The sequence below is a fragment of the Suricata suricatta genome, chromosome 8, assembly GCF_006229205.1.
Source record: "Suricata suricatta isolate VVHF042 chromosome 8, meerkat_22Aug2017_6uvM2_HiC, whole genome shotgun sequence".
Taxonomy (NCBI): domain Eukaryota; kingdom Metazoa; phylum Chordata; class Mammalia; order Carnivora; family Herpestidae; genus Suricata; species Suricata suricatta.
Window position 1 is genome coordinate 87,821,606 of NC_043707.1, and position 19,778 is coordinate 87,841,383.

General features: G+C 39.3%; 1 protein-coding gene across 7 annotated transcripts in view; it reads right to left on the reverse strand.

Moving 5' to 3' along the window:
* The window catches only part of IL12RB2 (interleukin 12 receptor subunit beta 2), a 79,176-nt gene extending 59,398 nt beyond the window's left edge, over nt 1–19,778 (reverse strand). For 3 of the 7 annotated variants that reach the window (XM_029948979.1, XM_029948985.1, XM_029948986.1), the window contains exons 1-5: nt 19,722–19,778; nt 18,838–18,868; nt 12,398–12,460; nt 8,174–8,285; nt 6,405–6,692 (exon numbers count right to left, since the gene is read on the reverse strand). In XM_029948979.1, the coding sequence (XP_029804839.1) occupies nt 6,405–6,692; nt 8,174–8,249 (364 nt within the window). In that variant the 5' untranslated portion in view covers nt 8,250–8,285; nt 12,398–12,460; nt 18,838–18,868; nt 19,722–19,778. Of the gene's footprint in view, nt 1–6,404; nt 6,693–8,173; nt 8,286–12,397; nt 12,461–13,541; nt 13,636–18,837; nt 18,869–19,721 lie in introns of those variants that run through there. The other 4 variants (XM_029948980.1, XM_029948983.1, XM_029948982.1 and 1 more) reach the window with 4 other exon arrangements.

A 19,778-nucleotide genomic window follows, 5' to 3' on the forward strand; every position in this document is an offset into this window, starting at 1 on the left:
CTAACTAGCCCTAGTCATGTCCTTCTGAGCTGTACCAACTAAATCTAATTTCTGCAGCATCACTTGGAACACTTTATAAGCATTTATAAGCTAGTTCTTTATGTACATGGACACTGAGCACCTTCCATGGGTTGGGCACAGTGCTAGCTATGGACATAAAATGGTGTACAAGGCAAGATCCCTTCTACCATAAGGTGTGTGTTTGTAAATTAAGCCATTTTATAGTCAGAGGCAAAACCCAAAGCTAGCAGTTTCTCAGATTTAATGGAGGGAAGAGAAAACACTCTGATTAACATTCATCTCATTGTACTCTAATACTGAGACCCACATGTAATAGATGTTTCCTTTGGGTGAGATAAAAACAAGTCTATCACTAAAGCCCTAGATATTTTCTGCACCAAAAAAAGTTGTAATTGATGGAATAAATGGACTTTTTTTTTTTTGTCCTTAGCAAACATTACAGACCTGGGCATGATAATTGCCCACTATGTGATGGTGGACAAATTAACTTCTCAGAGGTTCGATTTGTTCACCTATAAAATGGGTTTAATAACATGAAGCTCATATAGTTTTGTTTGATGGAATAATAAATTTTCTTTTCCTGAAAGAGCAGACTTTCATATACATATGAAATATGTATATATTACATTGAAATATATATGATGTATGAAACACACACACACACACACACACACACACACACACTCTGTACACACTGTAACAGTTCCCTGGGAAAGGGTGCAGGGAAGGAAATATTGTGAACATGGTTAAATGTATAAATATACCATACATATCTGTATACATAACTACTTATGACTGATCCACTTAGGACACTACATTAACTTCTCATTTTATGTACTACTTTTTATTTATCTTGGAGCCAGTAATAAATTGTCTTGTTTTTCCATTTGTTTAGTTTTCTTATTATTAATTCCAAACTCTCAAGCCAAGGATCTGAATCACTGTTTAATATATTCAAATGTTGTCTCATTTGCCTGAAGACCTCTTTCTCGGGTCCTTGTGAACTTTCCAGTAAGACAGATTTGCCTTGTGCCTGGTACAGTAGCAGCTGTTATTCTGATATTGCAAGTCTTTAGTATCATGGAAATTCCTTCTTTTTCTGTTGTTTGAGCTTCTATTTCTTAAATCTAATTCTTTCTTCTCCCTTGATTTAAGTATTTGTGTTGATGGGGTACATCCTCCAGTAATTTGCTGGAAAAGGGAACAGGGAGGAACTATTCTGACCACAACTAAAAATGTCTTTATTCCACCCTCACACTTGACTGATACTTGGGCTGAGTATTGCATTCTAAATTGAGAAGAATTTTCATCCAGGATTCTGGAGGCAATGCTCTATTGTCTTCCATATTTTAGGATGCTGTTGAGAAGCCTGAAGCCATTCTGATTCTTGAACCACTGTTTTTAATCTTCAGAGGACTGTAAAATCTTTTCTTTGCTCTCACTATTCTGATTTTTGACAAATATGTGCTTAATGAGGGTCTACTTTCTTTTGGATTCTCAGAGTTTATATATTCTGGGAACTTTTGTCCTTCAGTTTGGGAAATAGTCTTGAATTATTTTTCTGTTGATTCTCTCTTATCTATTTCTTTCTAAAAAGCTCTAGTTTTCATAGGCTAGATTTTCCTTTAATTTTGTATCTTATCCTCTATATTTTTAAGCTCTTGGTCTTTCTGCTCAACCATCAAGGAAAAACCTTCTCAGTATATATATCTATGTTCTTATTAAGTTTTTCATTTGCTTATCTCTGGGGGCCAAGTTTTCTATTCTCTGAGTATTTTCTTTCCCACAATATCCTATTTTTGTTCTGTATGCAATACTTTCTCTCAATTCTCTGAGGGTATCAAGGATAGTTTTTGTTTTTTAATATTTCTTCTCCCTGAAAACACTCTATTTCTTCCACTTTGATTATATGCTTTGTTCCATATGTTTGTTCTGGTTTCTATCTTTCATAGCAGACATTTCCCCCAGATCCTTATATTTTTATTTATGTGTAGAAGTAAAGCACTAAATTACAGATTGGAGCTCTCTGCATGTGTGTCAGCTGAGGGGCATTTGCTGACTTTGGGTTTCAGTTCAGGGTGATCTAGCCAGGTTTTCTTGGAGACCTGTATTGTTAATTATTTTATTTAAAAGATTTTTTAAATTTTTTAATGTTTTATTTTTGAGAGAGAGAGACAGCATGAGCAGGTGAGTGTCAGAGAGAGAGAGTAAGACACAGAATCCGAAGACAGGCTCCAGGCTCTGAGCTAGCTGTCAGCACAGAGCCTGATGCACGGCTTGAACCCACAAACAGTGAGATCATGACCTGAACCGAAGCTGGACGCTCAACTGACTGATCCAAGCAGGCGCCGTTAAATTTTTTTTTAAAAAATACTTATTTTTGAGAGAAGCAGAGCATGAGTGGGGATAGGGGCAGAGAGAGAGGGAGACTCCAGGCTTCCAGCTGTCAGCATAGAGCTCAACACAGGGCCCAAATCCATGAATAGGGAGATCATGACCTGAGCTGAAGTCAGATGGCAACAAACTGAGTCACCCATGTGCCCCAGTATTGTCAATAATCTTAGATATTTCTTCTTGGCCTTGTCAGATTTCTCAGAAAAGGGTATTCTAACTTGAGTGGGGGAGGGTACAGGGTTGAAGGGAGCTATATGTAGCTATTCCTTTAATTCCTCTGTTTTTCAGCATGGTATTACCAATCTCAACTGAACTGGCTGGAACTAGTTTAGTAACCCTCTGATGCCAAGCCTTGAGTCTTATGCCAGAGTAGTAGAGCAATGAATGTCTAGCTACATGGAATTTGGAAAGAGATCTGAGAATCTGTTTTTCAAACAGATTTTCAACCAAATCTCTCATTTTTAGTCCTATTTTACCCTTACTCCCAGAAAGACATGGTATTACCAATTTCTGAGCCTTTCTGGGGTGGAACTGTCTGCATTCAATCATGTTGCCTCTTGACATTTCACATTGCCAGCTGCTAAGCCAATTATCACTGGTCTACTGCTCTCCAGCTTCCACAAGTTTGTTGGTATCTCTTCCGTCCCATCCTTTTTGTCCTTTAGGGTTTGTGCCTCTGGAAAACTTTCTTAATTGCATCTTGGCTTAATTTGAAGGGGGATAAATGTATATACATGTGTTTAAACCACCATTATTACCCTATCCCTTCTTAGGGTCTTTCAATGACCAAATGACATATGAAGCACGTGGTACTTTTAAGTAATGAAAAAGTTAGTTCTCACTTGTACCTTTACTCCTAAAAGTTTGCAGAGACTCTCATTTTAAAGAGCACAGCTTTTACTCACAAATCAAGTTAATTTTCCCAGTTTGAGGTCCCCACACCCCAGGACCTGGTTTTGGGAGAGACTCTCTGTCCCAGGGGAAACCAGACCTCATTCTCTTCAATACAATAACTGACACCAAAAACAGAACAGATATCAAAGCCTCTAAAAATTAAAATAGCTTACAATATAATAAATTGTTATGAGTACTATGGTTATCATTATTTTTAGAAGCCCTACTTACTATGGGAAATTGTCTTGGAAAAATAGCTTTCAGAAATATCAACAGCCAAGCATATGTTGAAAACACCCAAGGGGCATCTGGGTGGCTCAGTTGGTTGAGCATCTGACTTCAGCTCAGGTCATGATCTTTCAGTTTGTGGGTTCGAGTCCTGGGTTGGCCTGGGTCGAGCTCTCTGCTGTGAGCCCAGAGGCCATTTTGGATTCTCTAATCCCCTCTATCTCTACCCCTCCCTCCCTCCCTCCTTCTCTCTCTCTCTCATAAACAAATAAACATTTTAAAAAAACCACCCAAGCAAGAATCCATTGTCCTTTATTTATTGCCTTGATTTTCTAAATAGTTTGTGAATCAATCCTATGAGGTTAAGCTAGAGCACTGACTGCTTAGTTACTACACAATTTGAATGAGGTCTTGGCAGCAGAGTAGCCCAAGCCCGGGAAGGGGCTGGGAAGAAAGGCTAAATTACCCATTCCCAGTTCTGAAAAAACAGCCAGCTTTATGACAGCATTCTCAGGATATACAATGGCACTATGGGCACCACTTATCACAAAAAGAAAAGGGGCTCTTTACTCCCTCACTAGATAGGATTAAGCTTACTATACTAGGTGAAACCAAAATTCACGGCGTCTTTTCTTGGAATGACTAGCCAGCCGTACTCAGAAAAAGGAGCTGCTTCCAGTCAGTCCTTCACTTCAAAGTGAAGTGCTTAAAGAGCAGCCATTTGGTGGCGTGGTCACCAGTGGAGCACGCTGTGCAAGCAACATTCCGGCAGCAGCACTCAACTTTGCTGCACCGTGACCGATCCTCCTGACCATCTCCCTAGGTTTTCTCATGTTGCAACTGTCACAAATGCATCTGCATATTCTGGATGGAAAATTTTTTAAATGAAAAGGGGTTGTGGCACTCTAATATATCTGAGAAAAGGTAGGAAATGGAATGGGATGGCTAGAGACATGCGCAAGGACACTGCCTTTAAGGATACTGTTAGCCTAGTAAATATGAGGAAAACACCAGCAGCACTCTGAACTGACGTCTACACCTGGGAATATCTAATACACATATGTAATGTTGGTCTACTAAGATGGCAAGTTACCCCGGGTGAAATATTATGTGTTCTGAGGATAATGAAGGTAAAGGCCAATGATGTTTTTTTAGGAAAGTTTTGATTTTGTTTATCACTTCCTTGTGCTTTCTTTTAAGGAAAATGGGGTCGCCTACCCAACCCACTGTGCACAGGAAGCAAAGAGTCAAGCCAGGTGAAACTTCAACACTAGTGCTAATCACTAGGTGCTTTCCAAGTGCCCAGAACTAGATTCGGCACTTTGCATACCAAGTGTCATCTATTCACTACAACCATTTTCTAAAGTAGGTATTAGTATCCTCATAACACAGACAGAGAAACTGGGGTTCAGAGAATTAAAACTGTCTACTGCTAGTGACAGGTTTGGGCTTTAAAGCCTATGTTTCTTTTAGGACACCATAGGCAGTCAGAGCCAAGAGTACATGACCCATAAGTGGTATGAGCAGGAGGCCCTGAACTGGAAGAGGAGGACTGGGCCTGGTTTATGTCTTCTTAGCCTCCGGTAAGTTGTTCAGCTGTTTGCTTGTTATTCTGATCAGTACTTCTGGTGACTCTCAGGCCAAGATTGCTTGGCACCAACCATATCCTTGCAAGTCAAAGAACAGTGGTTTCCATCTTTAGGAAAGAGTCTCATTGAGCTCTGTATCACTGTCTTCATGTCAGGGGCCCTGTCCTTGCATCTTGGTCAGCCCACTATACCAATTCCTCATACTCCCCCATGCCTTTCACTGGCCTCTCCAGAGCTCATCTGGACTCAGTGAGGCACAGAACAAGACGAGATGACTTGATGCTCACTGGATTGCCTGGCTGGGCCTAGAGATTGTAGGCTGCAAGCTACAAGCATTAGGCAGGTGTACTGCCAGCTCACCCTAGGCACTGTGGGTAATGCGATAGATGCCAACACTGATGTCTTAGTTCTTACTCCCAGCAGCTGCCTGGAGGGACCAGCAGTGCAAGCCAGCATGTAGGGGAGTTGATACCCTGTGGCTGAACTTTGACCATAACAGATAGTTAAATTCTTCTCTTTCTCTGTCATACTTTTTTTTTTATGGGAATGTCCCTAAGTGACCAAGCAACCAGCTGTATCTTCTTTTGATGCTGTGGTCAGCTCAGTAACTTGACCTCGTTGTGTTTGCTTTGGTCCCTTCATGGCTTGCCCCCCTATTCCTAGTTCCTTGAGACTACAGAATTCCCCTGTCTCAATGAAGCATGAGCATGTCAGTTCTGCCTCAGGGAGCTTTCTAGAAAACCCAGGTAAAGACAGTGTGATGATAGTTCTCTTTTAACCTCTGCTAAGTATAGCCAGTGGTCAGGAGTAGGTGTGGATGTAAGGACCATTAAGTTAGGGAAAGAAGAACTGCTCAGCCTTGGGTGGTCAACCTGGACTTCATAAGTCAAAAAAGGTAACTCTTTCATGTTTTTAGGAAATTGTAGCTTTGAATAAATTCTCATAAATCAAAAGGGCATGAAGAGTCAGCTGCAGAGATTCTCTTTCCTACCACTGAAGTCCAAGGACAACAGGTAAATGGTCTTAATGGGTAAAATACTAGTGGGGAGGGAAAGAGAAAGGGAGAGGGAGGAAAAGAGAGAGATAACACTATGAAATGAGACCCCAATTCTATGGATTTCTGGCTTTTTCATATTGAGATGCTCATATTGCTATCAAGATAAAATATATCCATGTGGCAGGAAAAGAAAAAACACTGTCCTATATTTGGATTTCTGTATAACACATGACAAATATCGAAAGATGACTAGTTTTCAGAATTCAGAATGGAATGCTCACCACCAACCGAGATCTCTGCCCCACAAATTCGAAACTCCTTGTTTTTACTACATGCCAATTTGCAGAGAAACAGGGTTGTACCCAGAGGAAGACCAGTGACTTGAGAACTGAGGAAGTGACCATGCAGAAAATGGATTTGTCTGTCAAACTTGTAGAGGATTAGCCTGTTAACACTGGGATATTGTGAGCAGCCTTGTTCAGGCTTCAAAGAGCATGAAATATTGACAGCTGATCCAAGTGAAATTACACGGGAAGGCTTCACAGTCACATCTCCTCTCTTGCATACATCTGCAATAAGACACAAGTCAGCACATAAGAAATCCATCTCAAAATGGTGGGTCTGTGTAATCCTCAAGAGCAGGGTAAAATTAATCCCATCAAATTATGGAAATATAAATAACCTACAATTGCTCTGGCTGAATTGGTGATGCACAATGAGAACAAAAGATAACCACATTAAAGTCTAACTGTATTTGAATTAAAATAGCATTGTTCTCAAAACAGTAATACTATAACCAGAACTAAAAGTGCTGAGAAAATAAGGGTTGGGAGAACATTCAGGATTAACTTCTCTTATACGCAGATTATTTTTCAAACTACTGAAAAGTACTTCCCAGAATAAATCACACTTGCTTCCATTCCCATTTATGGTTTATAAGGCTTACTTCAATACTCACAGCTAAAAGAAAAATAATGGTGTAAGGGGCTATTACAAACTCTAAGGGGTAGATTTAGGAATAACACTTTTTCTTACTATATTAGTGGTATAAAGTTTGTATAATCTAGAACATTATTTTATAACAAAAGAAAATATTCATTGGATCTGTTTGTGGTTGGCATCAAGGATGAAAACTAGGTCTTACTATGCCATATTTTGGTATTCCTTCAAGATGCAGACCTTGGGCTAGATGAACCATAACACAATGCAGCTAATATGATATTACATGAACATATTTTTTTTTAAGTTTGTTTATTTCCAGATACTATATTAAACTCATTAAAAGAGAAGTCATTCTTACTTTCCGGAAGCTTTTGTGTAAATAAATATGACAACTATTCAGAAATGAGTGGTTTTTGGTGGTATTGCCAGCGAAAGAACCTCAGAATTATAGCTTTGCCCTTAATTTTAAGATGTGGTAGAAAGCTTCTACTGAAAGTCTTTTTATTATTTTTTTTGTAATTGTAAAATTGCTTTGATTAAACAGGAATTGGTAGAAAAAAGTTACTTAAATCAAATAAAGGAAATACAAAAAATTCACTTCAAATAAAAAATTCTTTTTTTAGAACTGAAAAAGTCCTTCCTCTCTCTTTCTCTTCCTTCACCCCATCCTACTCATATATTTGTTCTCAGCATCTTTAATTTTTGTTGATCTTAATGAGCTAGAAAGTAAAAAAGTAAGCTCCCAATAAAGAAAAGGCAGGGAAAATGTCAGCTGTTATTATTTTCTTTTTAGCATAGTTGAATTCACTCATAAACACCCTCTGTTAAAATGCACTATCATTTTAGTAAAACACTCATTCATAATGTCAGCTTTGTGGTTACCTAGCCACTTAAGGAGAAATGATATGACTGGACCCATATTAATTAGTATAAATTAAATGAAATGCATATATGTTAGATATGGAACCAGCCATACCCACTTAAAATGACAGAAGATTGACTACAAAAGACCAACTATGAGAACAATCACCATGAATACATATTTCATCTGTAACTGAGAACTTGAACCGCAAATCCTTCTACTAATTCAGTTATAGAAACATCTTACCTATATTTGCTTTAACCAACAACAACACAATGATAAAAATAAGTGCCAGTGAGCACCCTCCATTTGTATGTGCCATGAACAGTCAACTCTGGAATACACCTCTGTAATTTTCCTTGTAAAAGAAGACAAATTCATTCATGTTAAATATATTCAGAAAACCAGAACCAACATCATTCAGAAAGGCTTAAAATTCCCCTTTAATTTTTCTATATCATTAAGATTTGGATTTTCTAAAAAATAAAGTATACCTTTAAAACTCATAAACTGAAAATCTTAACCACCTCTAATCCCCATCCACTTACCCTTCTTGGAGTCGGTAAAGGGTGGAAGAAGAGGCATGGCCTCTGAAGTCCTTTAGAACTGGGCTGAATAATTTTGAGACTGTGAGCAAGTTTCTTAACCTTCTGACCCTCAGTTGCACACAAAAATTGTTTTCTTCCAAACAGGGTTGCACCATCATAGTCAAACATAATGGTGTTAAATCCCAAGACTAATGAGAATTTCTGATATATTCAAGTGCTTCCAGAAGTAACAGAAGATTAAAAAGTGGCTCATAACCCTCTCCTAGAACTTAGTAAAAGATTAATCTCTCTGGTTGTAAGGAAGGGAGATGTTGGAGTATTCTATAGAAGTTCATTTTTACTTGTTTGTTTGCTTCTTTATTTATTATTCATTTATTTTACTAAATATTTCTATCTTGAATGGTTCAGAAAATGTAAGCTGGTAATTTCTGATTGTTTCCAAATTTAAAGCTAAGGAATGGCTCTGCTAATCTTTAGGAAATTCTCTAAATTCTATTTAAAGGTGGGCCAAAAATCCATAATGTAGGCTGGAAACTTCTGTGATGTAGGCTACTGGGAACCAACCAATGCAAATGTTCACCTCTTACTCCCATGCCTGGATATGTGCCAGAACATACTAGATATTCTCAGAAAAATTCACTTATTCATTTAATAGGCCAGGCACATGTGCCAGACACAATGTTAAGTGCTAGAGATATAAAAGTACTGCTCTAGTGTTTGTTTTGTTTTTTTAGTTTTGAGAGAGAGGCAAGCATATGTGAGCAGGAGAGAAGAGCAGAGTGGCAGGGGAGTGGGGGAGAGGAAGAAAGAGAGAGAGACAAAGAATCCTAAGCAGGAGTCCTATGCAGGGCTTGACCCCACAACTCTGGGATCCTGATCTAACCCTAAATCAAGAGTTGGTACGCTCAACCAATTGAGCCATCCAGAGATCCCTGCTCTAGTGGGTTTATAGGAATGTGCCTACTTGCCCTTTTTTTTTTTTTTTCCTACTTGCTCTTTTGACTCTTCTTCCTCTAGCCTAGTCATCACTCATGTTTTCAATAGTCTTTGCTGGCTGCTCTTCCTTTTCTTCCTGGCTTTCAACTCTTGGAGGACCTTAGCTCACTCAACACATTATTTTCTCTCTATTTCTATTCCTTCTCTAGAAGATCTCATCTGGTCACCTGGCTCTAGAAATCATTTGTATGCTAATGACTCTCAGATGCATATCTTCAACTCAGATATCTCTCTGTGCTGAGTCTGTCTTTTTGCAACAACTCTTCAATCTCTAATGGAGTACTCAGTATTCACGTTCAGTTGATCTTCCTTCTCCAAATTGGTTCTTTCTCTAGTGTTTTTTTTCTTTTATAGTTTATTGTCAAGTTGGTTTCTATATAACACCCAGTGCTCATCCCAACAAGTGTCCTCCTCCTTTTCTAGCCTTTTTGAGTTCAGTAAATAACATTCTTGCCCCTAAGTTGCTCAAAAACCTAGAAGTCATCCTTGATTCCACCCTCGTTCTCATCCCCTATAACAAAATCATCACTAAGTATCATCAGTTTTACCTCCAAAATATATCAGAGATCAATCCACTTCCCTCCATTCCTACTGTCTTCACTCTAGTCCAAAAGATATCTTTCCCCTAGATGACTACAGTAGCTCCTTAATGTGTCTTTCTAATCCATCCTTACCCCTTTCTAGGTCATTTTCACATAGTGACTACCTCTTAGAAATATAAATCAGATGACATTACCTGTTTCATACTACCACTATTTAAAACCTTTCAACATGTCCATCATTGTTAGAATAAAATCCAAAATCCTTACCGCATATGATCTCTCAGGTAATATATGGCCTCAATTCTCCTGTCTTGCTACCGTTATTTGCCGTGCTTTCCTGCCTTGCTCACTCTGCTCCATTCATACTGGCTTTCAGACTGTGCCCTTAATAAGACATGTCTTTTGCTGCCCAAAGATTCTGCACTTTCCATTTCCTCTGCTAGATTCCTCTTCCTCTGTTTCTTAGTGGCTGGCTGACTTATATCCTTCAGATCTTAGATCATGTGTCACTTCCTCAGAGAGCCCCTCCCTGATCACCTAGCCAAAGTGGTCTTGCCTAGCTTTCTACTCATCACCTTATTTATTGCCTTCATGGTACAGTCTGTAAGTACTGTGTTTATTTACTTGACTACTTGTTGGTCACCTATTTTTGTGAGAATTTAAGCCACCCATAAGAGCAGGAACCTTGGCTCACTGCTACATGCCAGCACCTAGCACTAGGAAAGAATACTCAATAAGTGTTTATTAAAAGAAAGAAAAAGGGATAAAGGGGAAAGTAATCTGAGCTATTAAAAAACTCCCTATAAACATTCCTGTGGTAGGCAGAATAATGAATGGCCAAAGATGTCCATGCCCTACCCCTAGAACATGTGTATATATTACATTACATGACAGAGGGACTTGGAAGACACAATTACTGCTAATGATCTGAGATGGGGAGAGTACCCTGTTACTAAATGAGCCCAATCTAATCAAGTGAGTCCTTGACAGTGGACGAGAGAGGCAAAAATGTCAGTCAGGGAGCTATGATTTGACAAGGAGTGATATGAGAATCTGCAGTGGCAGATTCAGGGGGGTGCTATAAGCCAAAGATTGTGGTGGCCTCTAGATTCTGAGGGTGGGTCTCAGTTTACAGAAAATATGAAGTATTTCTTATGGGTCTTGGTGAAAAATGTTTGAGAAACACTGATCTACATTAAAATCTGATAGTTTCCCTTTCTCTAAACCATACAGTCCAAGGTCATGGCCTACAATGGCCTATGTGAGCTAATTCCTGTCTGTATTACCAATCACATCCATCTCTGCTTTCTAGCTGCTTAGTTTCCCTACACACCTCATGCCAATGCATGCTTTTGTATCCTTGTTGATGCTATTCTCTTACTTTTCACTTAAAATGGCTAAGTATTTTTTTTATTAAAAAATTTTAAGGTTATTTATTTCCTTTGAGAGAAAGAAAGTACACACACAAGTAGGGGAGGGGCAGAGAGAAGGAGAGACAGAATTTTAAGCTATCAGTGCAGAGCCTGATGCAGGGCTTGAACTCATGAACAATAAGATCATGACCTAAGCTGAGATGGAGAGTCAGACGCTTAACTGATTGTACCACTGAGGCACCCCTAGAATGGCTAAGTCTTATGCATCCATCCCAGCTCCTTTTAGTCAGCCATTCAGTGAGCAAATATGTATCAAGCAGTTGTGTGGTAGGGGCTAGGGATATAGTGAAGAACAAGACAGAGAGGGTTTCTGCTCTCATGGACCCAACATTCTGGAATAAGGAGACAAATAACAAAGAAATAACAAATTCAGACAATGATAAAAGAAAAACACAAAAGAAGCTAAGGGGAGAAAAAGCCTGGGGAGGAGAGAAGCTGGTCAATGAAGGTATTTCTAGGAGGTGAAGGTTGAGCTGAGACTGGCACAGGCCAAGTGAAGACTCAGGATGGAGCTCAGAGGCAAAAGAACAAGCTGGCTATGGGTGAATTACAGGAAAAAAGGGCAGGTGGCAGAGGAAGTGACTGTGGGGAAAATGGTAGGACATGTAATGGAGAAGAACCCAGGAACCAGACCTACCATGGGTTTTCTGTATGGATTTTACTCTCAAATATATAGGAAACCACTGATGTTTAATTCAATGTTTTATTTATTTAACTGAGTTTTAATTGGAGGTGTTACAAGATATGAATTACATTATGAAAACACATGCAAAGGCAAAAACAAACAAAGAAAAAAAGTTAGTCTTGGCCTCGTGTATGGAGGCCAGAGTAGAAGCAAGCAGACCAGTTAGAAAGCAATTGCAGAACCCAGGGTAGAAATGATGATGTGGACCACAGTTACAGTGGAGAAGGAAAGAAGGAAAGAAGTAGTCAAAGCTTAGGAAGACTTACCTATGCCTTTAGGTCAGACTGAAGCCTCCTTCATAGCATCCTGGCATCCTCATATCTTAGCATCTGCCATATTAAGTAAAACTAATTTATTTAGGTATCTGCCTATCTCCTCTATTTGTTTGCAAACTCCTCATGAGCAGAGGCCACAATTTATGACAAATACTAGACATGTGCTGAACTTAAGGAAACTTAAATGGCTTTTCTGTATCCATTCATTTTATTTCTATTTTAATGTAACTACAACGACATTAACTCTGATCCTGCCACATCACGGTTGACATCATTAATAGTAAGTTTTTCTTCATTACCACTACTTCATTAAAGTGTGGAATATTCTGGCATAAAGGAAATTATAAATTCAATAACAAGACAACTAGAAGATGACTGGATTATGAACGAACAGTTACATAAGGGATTAAATACATTTCTGCTTCTTGACTACAAGGCGTATTTACAGGGTATCTTTCAATATGCTTTGCAGTTTATGGAGCTATGACATTCTCCAAATAAGTAAAATAGTAATAGTAAAATATTTAGTTATTACAAGAATGTTTTAAATGTATAAATATGAAATATGCATATATAAAAATATATATGATATGTACATAAGAAATATATATGAAATACGTATGTATGAAATATACACACACACACACACACACACACACCTATATATGAAATAGGCAAATTAGAGGACAGAGTTGAGTTTATACAGTACATTGATCCAAACACGAGTTTGCTCATTTTCTCTGACTACCCAGTAAAATAGTTTCTCCTCTTATAAGAAATTCAGAACCCCAAAGACTTTCAAGTAAATGAGGTATCTTCTAATAAAATGAAACTGTAAACATCTTTCAGACAGCCTGCCTGAAGGGTTGATATTAAAACTACAACTCTATCTTGAATCACAAAATCAAAGAGTATGCCACGTCATTGACTCATCACTCAAGTTGTGACAATTTCCACACAGTGAAAATACTGTCTCAGTGAGGGGGACAAGGATGACCCAGAAATACTGCGACGAGTAGGAAAGCAGAAGCAAGGATAACTCCCCAGTGAGTGTCTTCCTCCATGGCTCCAGGAAGAAGCACAAAATATGCACTACTACAGAATCGTGTTTTAGTAGGCTAGGAAAACCCCTTACCACAGGTGATAACTGCATGTAGGCAGGAGCACTTCCTACTTCCACATTACTTAACATGGTAGCACCATGTTAAGTTCAAGGGAGCAGTGTAGTACTGTGGAAAAGAAAAAGGCTAGTGAATCTTAGTTCCACTGTGTGCTATTAACTATAAGAGTGCCATTTCCTCATTCTTACGATGGGTACAATAATAGAGACCTAGACAAAGTTATTGGGAAGATTAACTTGATAGTGTCATGGACCCATGAGATTACCTAGAACACAGTAGGCACTCCACTGAGACTAGCTCCCATTTTCCCTTCTGGGTCCTGCTTTAGCATGTCTTTTCTTCTTTTCTTTTCTCTTCTTTTCTTTTCCTTTCTTGAGAGAGAGAGAGAGAGAGAGAGAGAGAGAGAGAGAGAGAGCGAGCGAGCAAAAGCAAACAGGGGCAGGGGAGGAGCAGTGAGAGGGAGAAAAATCCCAAACAGGTTCCACACTGTCAGTGCAGAGCCCAACATGGGGCTCAAACTTATCAACTGTGAGATCATGACCTGAACCAAAACCAAGAGTCAGATGCTTAACTGACTGATGTCTATTGTAAATCACTTATGACTTTTACTGTACTGGAACTATATGTTTTGTTAAACTAGGTTAAAAAAATCATATGTTAGGCTATATTTATTCTTTTTTTTTAATGTTTATTTCTGAGAGAGAGAGAGAGAGAGACAGAGAGAGAGTGGGGGAGGTAGAGAGAGAGAGAGGGAGACACAGAATCCGAAGCAGGCTCCAGGCTCTGAGCTGTCAGCACAGAGCCCAACACAGGGCTCAAACTCATCGACAGGGAGATGACCTGAGCCAAAGTTGAGGCTTAACTGACTGAGCCACCCAGGCGCCCCGAGGCTATCTTTATTCTTATTCCTAATATCAAATAATTGAATAAGTCAGAGGAGGAAGGCACTTCCAAGGTTATCTAGTCACTGCCATGATCCCAATATCTGACATTTGAGTCTGGGCCGTTGCAGAGCAACTAAATGATGTTCTAGATGTCTATCAAGGCTGGCTGTCTTACAAATGCATGCCATTAATTACCCAGTTGACTTAGTGAGGTAGAGTACAAAATCCTTCCCTTCTGCTGGGAAAGCTACGTATAGACATGTCTTATTGGTTGCATCTCAGTACAAAGACAACACTTTGGAGGTTATCTATTCTACCTTCCCCATTTTACAGATAGATAAGTCAAGGTTTAGAGGAAAGAGGGGACTTGCCAAACATCATTAATAACAGAATCCAGATTAGAACATAGGTTTCCTGATTTCTAATCCAACATTACTTCTAGTATGTGAGACTGCTTCTGATCAGTAGATAGAGTAGCAGCATAATAGTAAAAATAGTGCTAATGTACCTCTACCATCAATACTAATGCTATAATTTATTGATCTCTTACTATATTCCAGGCATAATGCACATGACATGCATTCTTTATGATACCCACTAGTAAAGCAGTTATAATGCCTTATGCTTTAATCTCCAGAAGCTTGAATCATTATTTCTGATGCCCCCCTTCCCTCCCTCAAAAGAGAATGAGATAAACAAATACAAAAACAGTCTATGGACAATATGCAACCACCTCTAATGATCTATTCCACTAGATGATAGAAAGGGAAAATCAAATCCACCAAGTAAGGAACTTGCAACTTAGCCTTTGGAGTCAACCTTCTTCTCTGTGACTTTTCATGAGCTAAGTCATGAAAAAGAACAGTCTCTTGACTGAAGCATTGTATTCTTTTTCCTTCTGAGTCTGTCATTTGGGGAAAAAAATCTCACAAGCTGTAACATGGACAAATGCTGATCATCAAATCAGTCTCTTCATGATGTCATGTTAGGTGGTGTGACAGGTAAGGAAAGTAATATCACCTTAAACCTCCCTGCTTTTTCTTCTTTCTACCCAATAGTCCCAACACACTTTACATGAGCCAAACTGGACACTGTTTTCCTTTCTAGAGAACAGCTGAGGCTCTCTAGAATTTTCTCCAATCTCACTGGTAAGCATTTTTACTCCTAATTTTACCTTTACATAGGCACATTCTTTTCTTGCTTGAAAGCAGGAGACTTCTGAAGTCCTTTTTTAAAAAAATTTCTGTTGGAGGGTTTTCTCCTTCCCCTCTTTATTACCTCTTCATTTTTCTCAACAAAATTCCCCTTACATGTTTTCCTCTTATATTTTTCTGAAATGTTCTCTTAATTCTATTTGCCTTTATTTCCATTTCAGATACATCACATTGGACATAATGGGCTCTTAAAATGTTGCATATAAATAAGCTAATTTAAAGGACACTAGGGAATCTTATCTCATCCCAACCCTGGAATTATTTGTACTGTGAACTGTCTTATAAATTGAACAAATTGAACAAGTTCTTCCCACAGAAGAACTACAAAAAACAAATAAAAAAAGAAACAAGACGTGGATGGAGTCTTGAAGAAACAAGGTACTTTCAAATTAATTGGTGTTATTTGCTGTTTCCTGTTTTCTTTCTTTGATTAGCTCTACAAGCCAACAAATTTCATAACACTTATTAAGTTTTTTTAAAGTTTATTTATTTATTTTGAGAGAGACAGAGATGGCATGAGCAGGGAAGGAGGAGAGAGAGGAGGAAAAAGAGAATCCCAAGCAGGCTCTGTGCTGCCAGTGCAGAGCCAGATATGGGGCTTGAACTCATGGACTGTGAGGTTATGACCTGAGCCAAAACCAAGAAGAGTTGGTTACATAACCAACTGAGCAATCCAGATGCCCTGTACTTGTTAAGTTTTAACAATTCAACCTTTTTGGAGCACCTGGGTTGCTCAGTTGGTTAAGCGTCTGACTCTTGATCTCAACTTAGGTCATGAACTAATGGTTCATGAGTTTGGGCCCTGCATACAGCCCTGTGGTGACAGCGTGGGGCCTGCTTGGGGTTCTCTCTCTCCCCTCTCTCTGTTCCTACCCCACTTGTGCTCTCTCTCAAAATAAAAGAATCCAAACTTCTCTATTTTCACCCTCTGCATCCTTCTAGAGCTATAAATAAAATGAGCCATTGTCTTTTGGGGAGGACGATGTACTGGAAAGAGCATGGTGCCTAGGGCTTGAGGCACTTGTGTTACCATCCCAAGTAACTGCACATTTCAAATCCTCTCTTCCTTGTTTGAAAAAGGGCATTTGCCATTTATTGAGAAAATTAAGTCTCTTTTACTATCTTTTCTTCCTTAGTTTATTGAAAGGGTCTCTCCTTGGACTTCCTCAATCTTGAAGTCTCTATTTATAAACATAGGTGTAGGGTAGGGGTTTATCTTTGCATTTTGGGTATTACTATCTTTGGATCCTGGCAAGCTTTGCTTCACCTTGTGACCTCAACCATGGAGTCTTTTTATAAAGTGCTATGAGGCATCAAAAATATGAAAGCAATTGCAATTGCTTTGTTTTAAGAATTTTCTAGGAATTTCACAATTAAAGATAATTGGAGGCACACTGCAAGGGGTGGGGTGAGCTGAATCTAGTGATCGTCATTCTACAATGTTCCTAATGATTCCTTATATAAGTGAAAAATTCAGCTGAAGTCTCTATACAAATAACTCCATGTCTCAACAACTCTGCCTGATGTTTTACTCAATGTTTACCTTTTTCCTCCGCATATCACTGTAAAAAAGATATAAATTAAGATTCTAATCTTTTTTTAAATTTTTAAAAATGTTTTATTTATTTTTGAGACAGAGACAGAGCATGAGTGGGGAGGGGCAGAGAGAGAGGGAGACACAGAATGGGAAGCAGGCACCCCAAGATTCTAATCTTAATTATTTTTTATAGGCATTTACTTAGCAACTTAACACACTACAGGGCATATATTTGAGTTGTTAATATTAGGTCATCTGCTACATAAACTATTGGTATCTCTATTCTACAGGTGGGGAAATCTACAAGTTCACCAAGTTAATATAGAAAACCCAGAAGTGGGGTGCCTGGGTGGCTCAGTCAGTTAAGCATCTGACTCTTGATTTTGGCTCAGGTCATGTTCTCATGGTTCATGAGTTTGAGCCTTGTATCCGTCTCTGTGCTGACAGCTCAGGGCCTGCCTGACATTCTCTCTCTCTCTCTCTCTCTCTTTCTCTCTCTCCCTCATTTTCTGCCTCACCTCCAGTTGTGCTCACTTGCTCTCTCTCAAAATAAGTAAACTTAAAAAAAAGAAACCCCAGAAATAAATTCAGATTTAAATAAATTAGAACCACTGCTCATACTTGAGTTTCCTCATCTGTAAAATGAGACTATATTGTGGAAGTTAAATGAGTAGCTCTTATTACAGTGCTTGGTATATAGCAAGAGCTTCATAAATATTATCTGCTTTTTATCATTATAAGAAAAAGGATAGTATCACCTACTTTTCAGGGGTATTATCAGAATTGTTGGACAGTCTTGCTTTTTTATCTCTCTCTTTGCCTACTCATCTGACTCATCACTGAAAGATTAATTTCATTAAAACAAGATCCCATACCTCCCTTAAAATAGGGGACTTTATGCCACCTATCATCTTTGACATACTAAGTGTTCTCATAATTATTGTCTTCTCTAACAGTTTTCACTTCTTTATATTTACTGTATCTTGAACATAATAGCTGTTCAACACATATTTGTATTTAAAAAAAAAATCATTGTTTCCATTAGCAAAGAGCACCACAAGATTCCAAGAACAAAAGGCAATGAACAAACCTTCTTTGGGATTTGGCTTTCTTTTTACATAGGTCTGCAAAGATTTACATGTAGAAGTTGAGAGCACTCCTGTGAGTGTAGTTACAGAGATGACTGATAACTTGCCAGAGAACAAAGCAGGTATACTAAGACAAAAATAAGTCCACACTTGAGAATTAAAGTGCAACATCTACTATACTGAGAGGATTCTTCTCCCATAAAAATCTTAGATGCTTTAGAACTTTTTCACCCTAAAATTCATTCTAACACATGATTCAGAGCTTGCCAAAATTTGGAAATTGACCATCCTATGTACTCATCATGACATTCAAGAAACAAGACACATCAACAAAGAATGTTGCAGATTCTCATAGAGCCTTTCATGCCTAACAAAATACTGGTAAAGCCTGAGGATTTTACATTACAATGGGGAAGGAGAGTGTAGGCTAAGAGATGTTGGACAGAGAAGCAGCACCCTACCATTTCTTGTTAATGGGCAATGAGAATATAATGTTTGTCCAAGTGGAAGTGGATAGAATTAATGTTAAGAGCCAGAGGTGCAAAGGCAAGACGCACAGCGTTTGGAGCCAGGAACTTGTAACTCACCATCTCTGTGAAAGCAGGGAAGTTCCCATATCTGTAAAGTGAGAATACTAATAACTACTCCACCAACTTTTTAAAGAATTATAAAGGATCACAAAATCTACTCAAAGGCCACGTACATGGTAGAGGCTCAGCAAAGACTTTTGTCTATACATAGGGAATTATAACACTTATCCGGCGTTAAGAAATAAAAATTAATTTTGTCCTGATCTCAGGACATACCTGGGAAAAGTCTTTTTGTATGCCTCTGGGTTACAAAGTTTAAGATGCCCATCTAATAATGCAGATATTTAATCTCTTACAATGCTTATACTTAGTGCGCCCTAATCACCTGAGAAGGGCCTTTCTAAAGACAATCCACAGATGAGGACACTGAGCGTGGTTGGTTGCTAGCCAGGGGGCTGAGCTTGCCCTTCCACGAAGAGCTAACTAGCTAACGGGCCAGGCGGGGACTTCAGGTGTGTCTGTGGGAAAATATTGCCAATGGTCGGACAGTACACCGACCACGCGAGACCAACTTAGGACTCCTCAATGGCCTAGAGAAGGCTCATTTTCTAGTCCGAGTCACGCCAAGACCGGCCCCCGAGTGGTGCCCTCGGCCCTTTCCCCAGACGCCAGTCCTCCCTGCCCCAGGCACCTACTGTTCTGTGTCCCTGGAGGCTCAGTCTGAGCGCCCTCTCCCCTCCTTCTGGCCGGACCCCAACTTGGCACCCTCAAATGCACAACATAGGCGCCCAGAAAGTGAGGACCTTGACAAGGAGAGCCCTCCCCAACATGACACCCCTACCCCCCCCCCTCCCCGGGAGGAGCAAGGCATAGAAACCCGGGCATTCAGACGCCCAGCCAGGTCCGGCGCCCCCATCCCTTGCGAGCTCCCGGTCACTCACCGAGCGTCGCCGGTCTGCGGGGAGGGGCTGGGGCTGGCGAAGCCCCCGCGGCCCCGG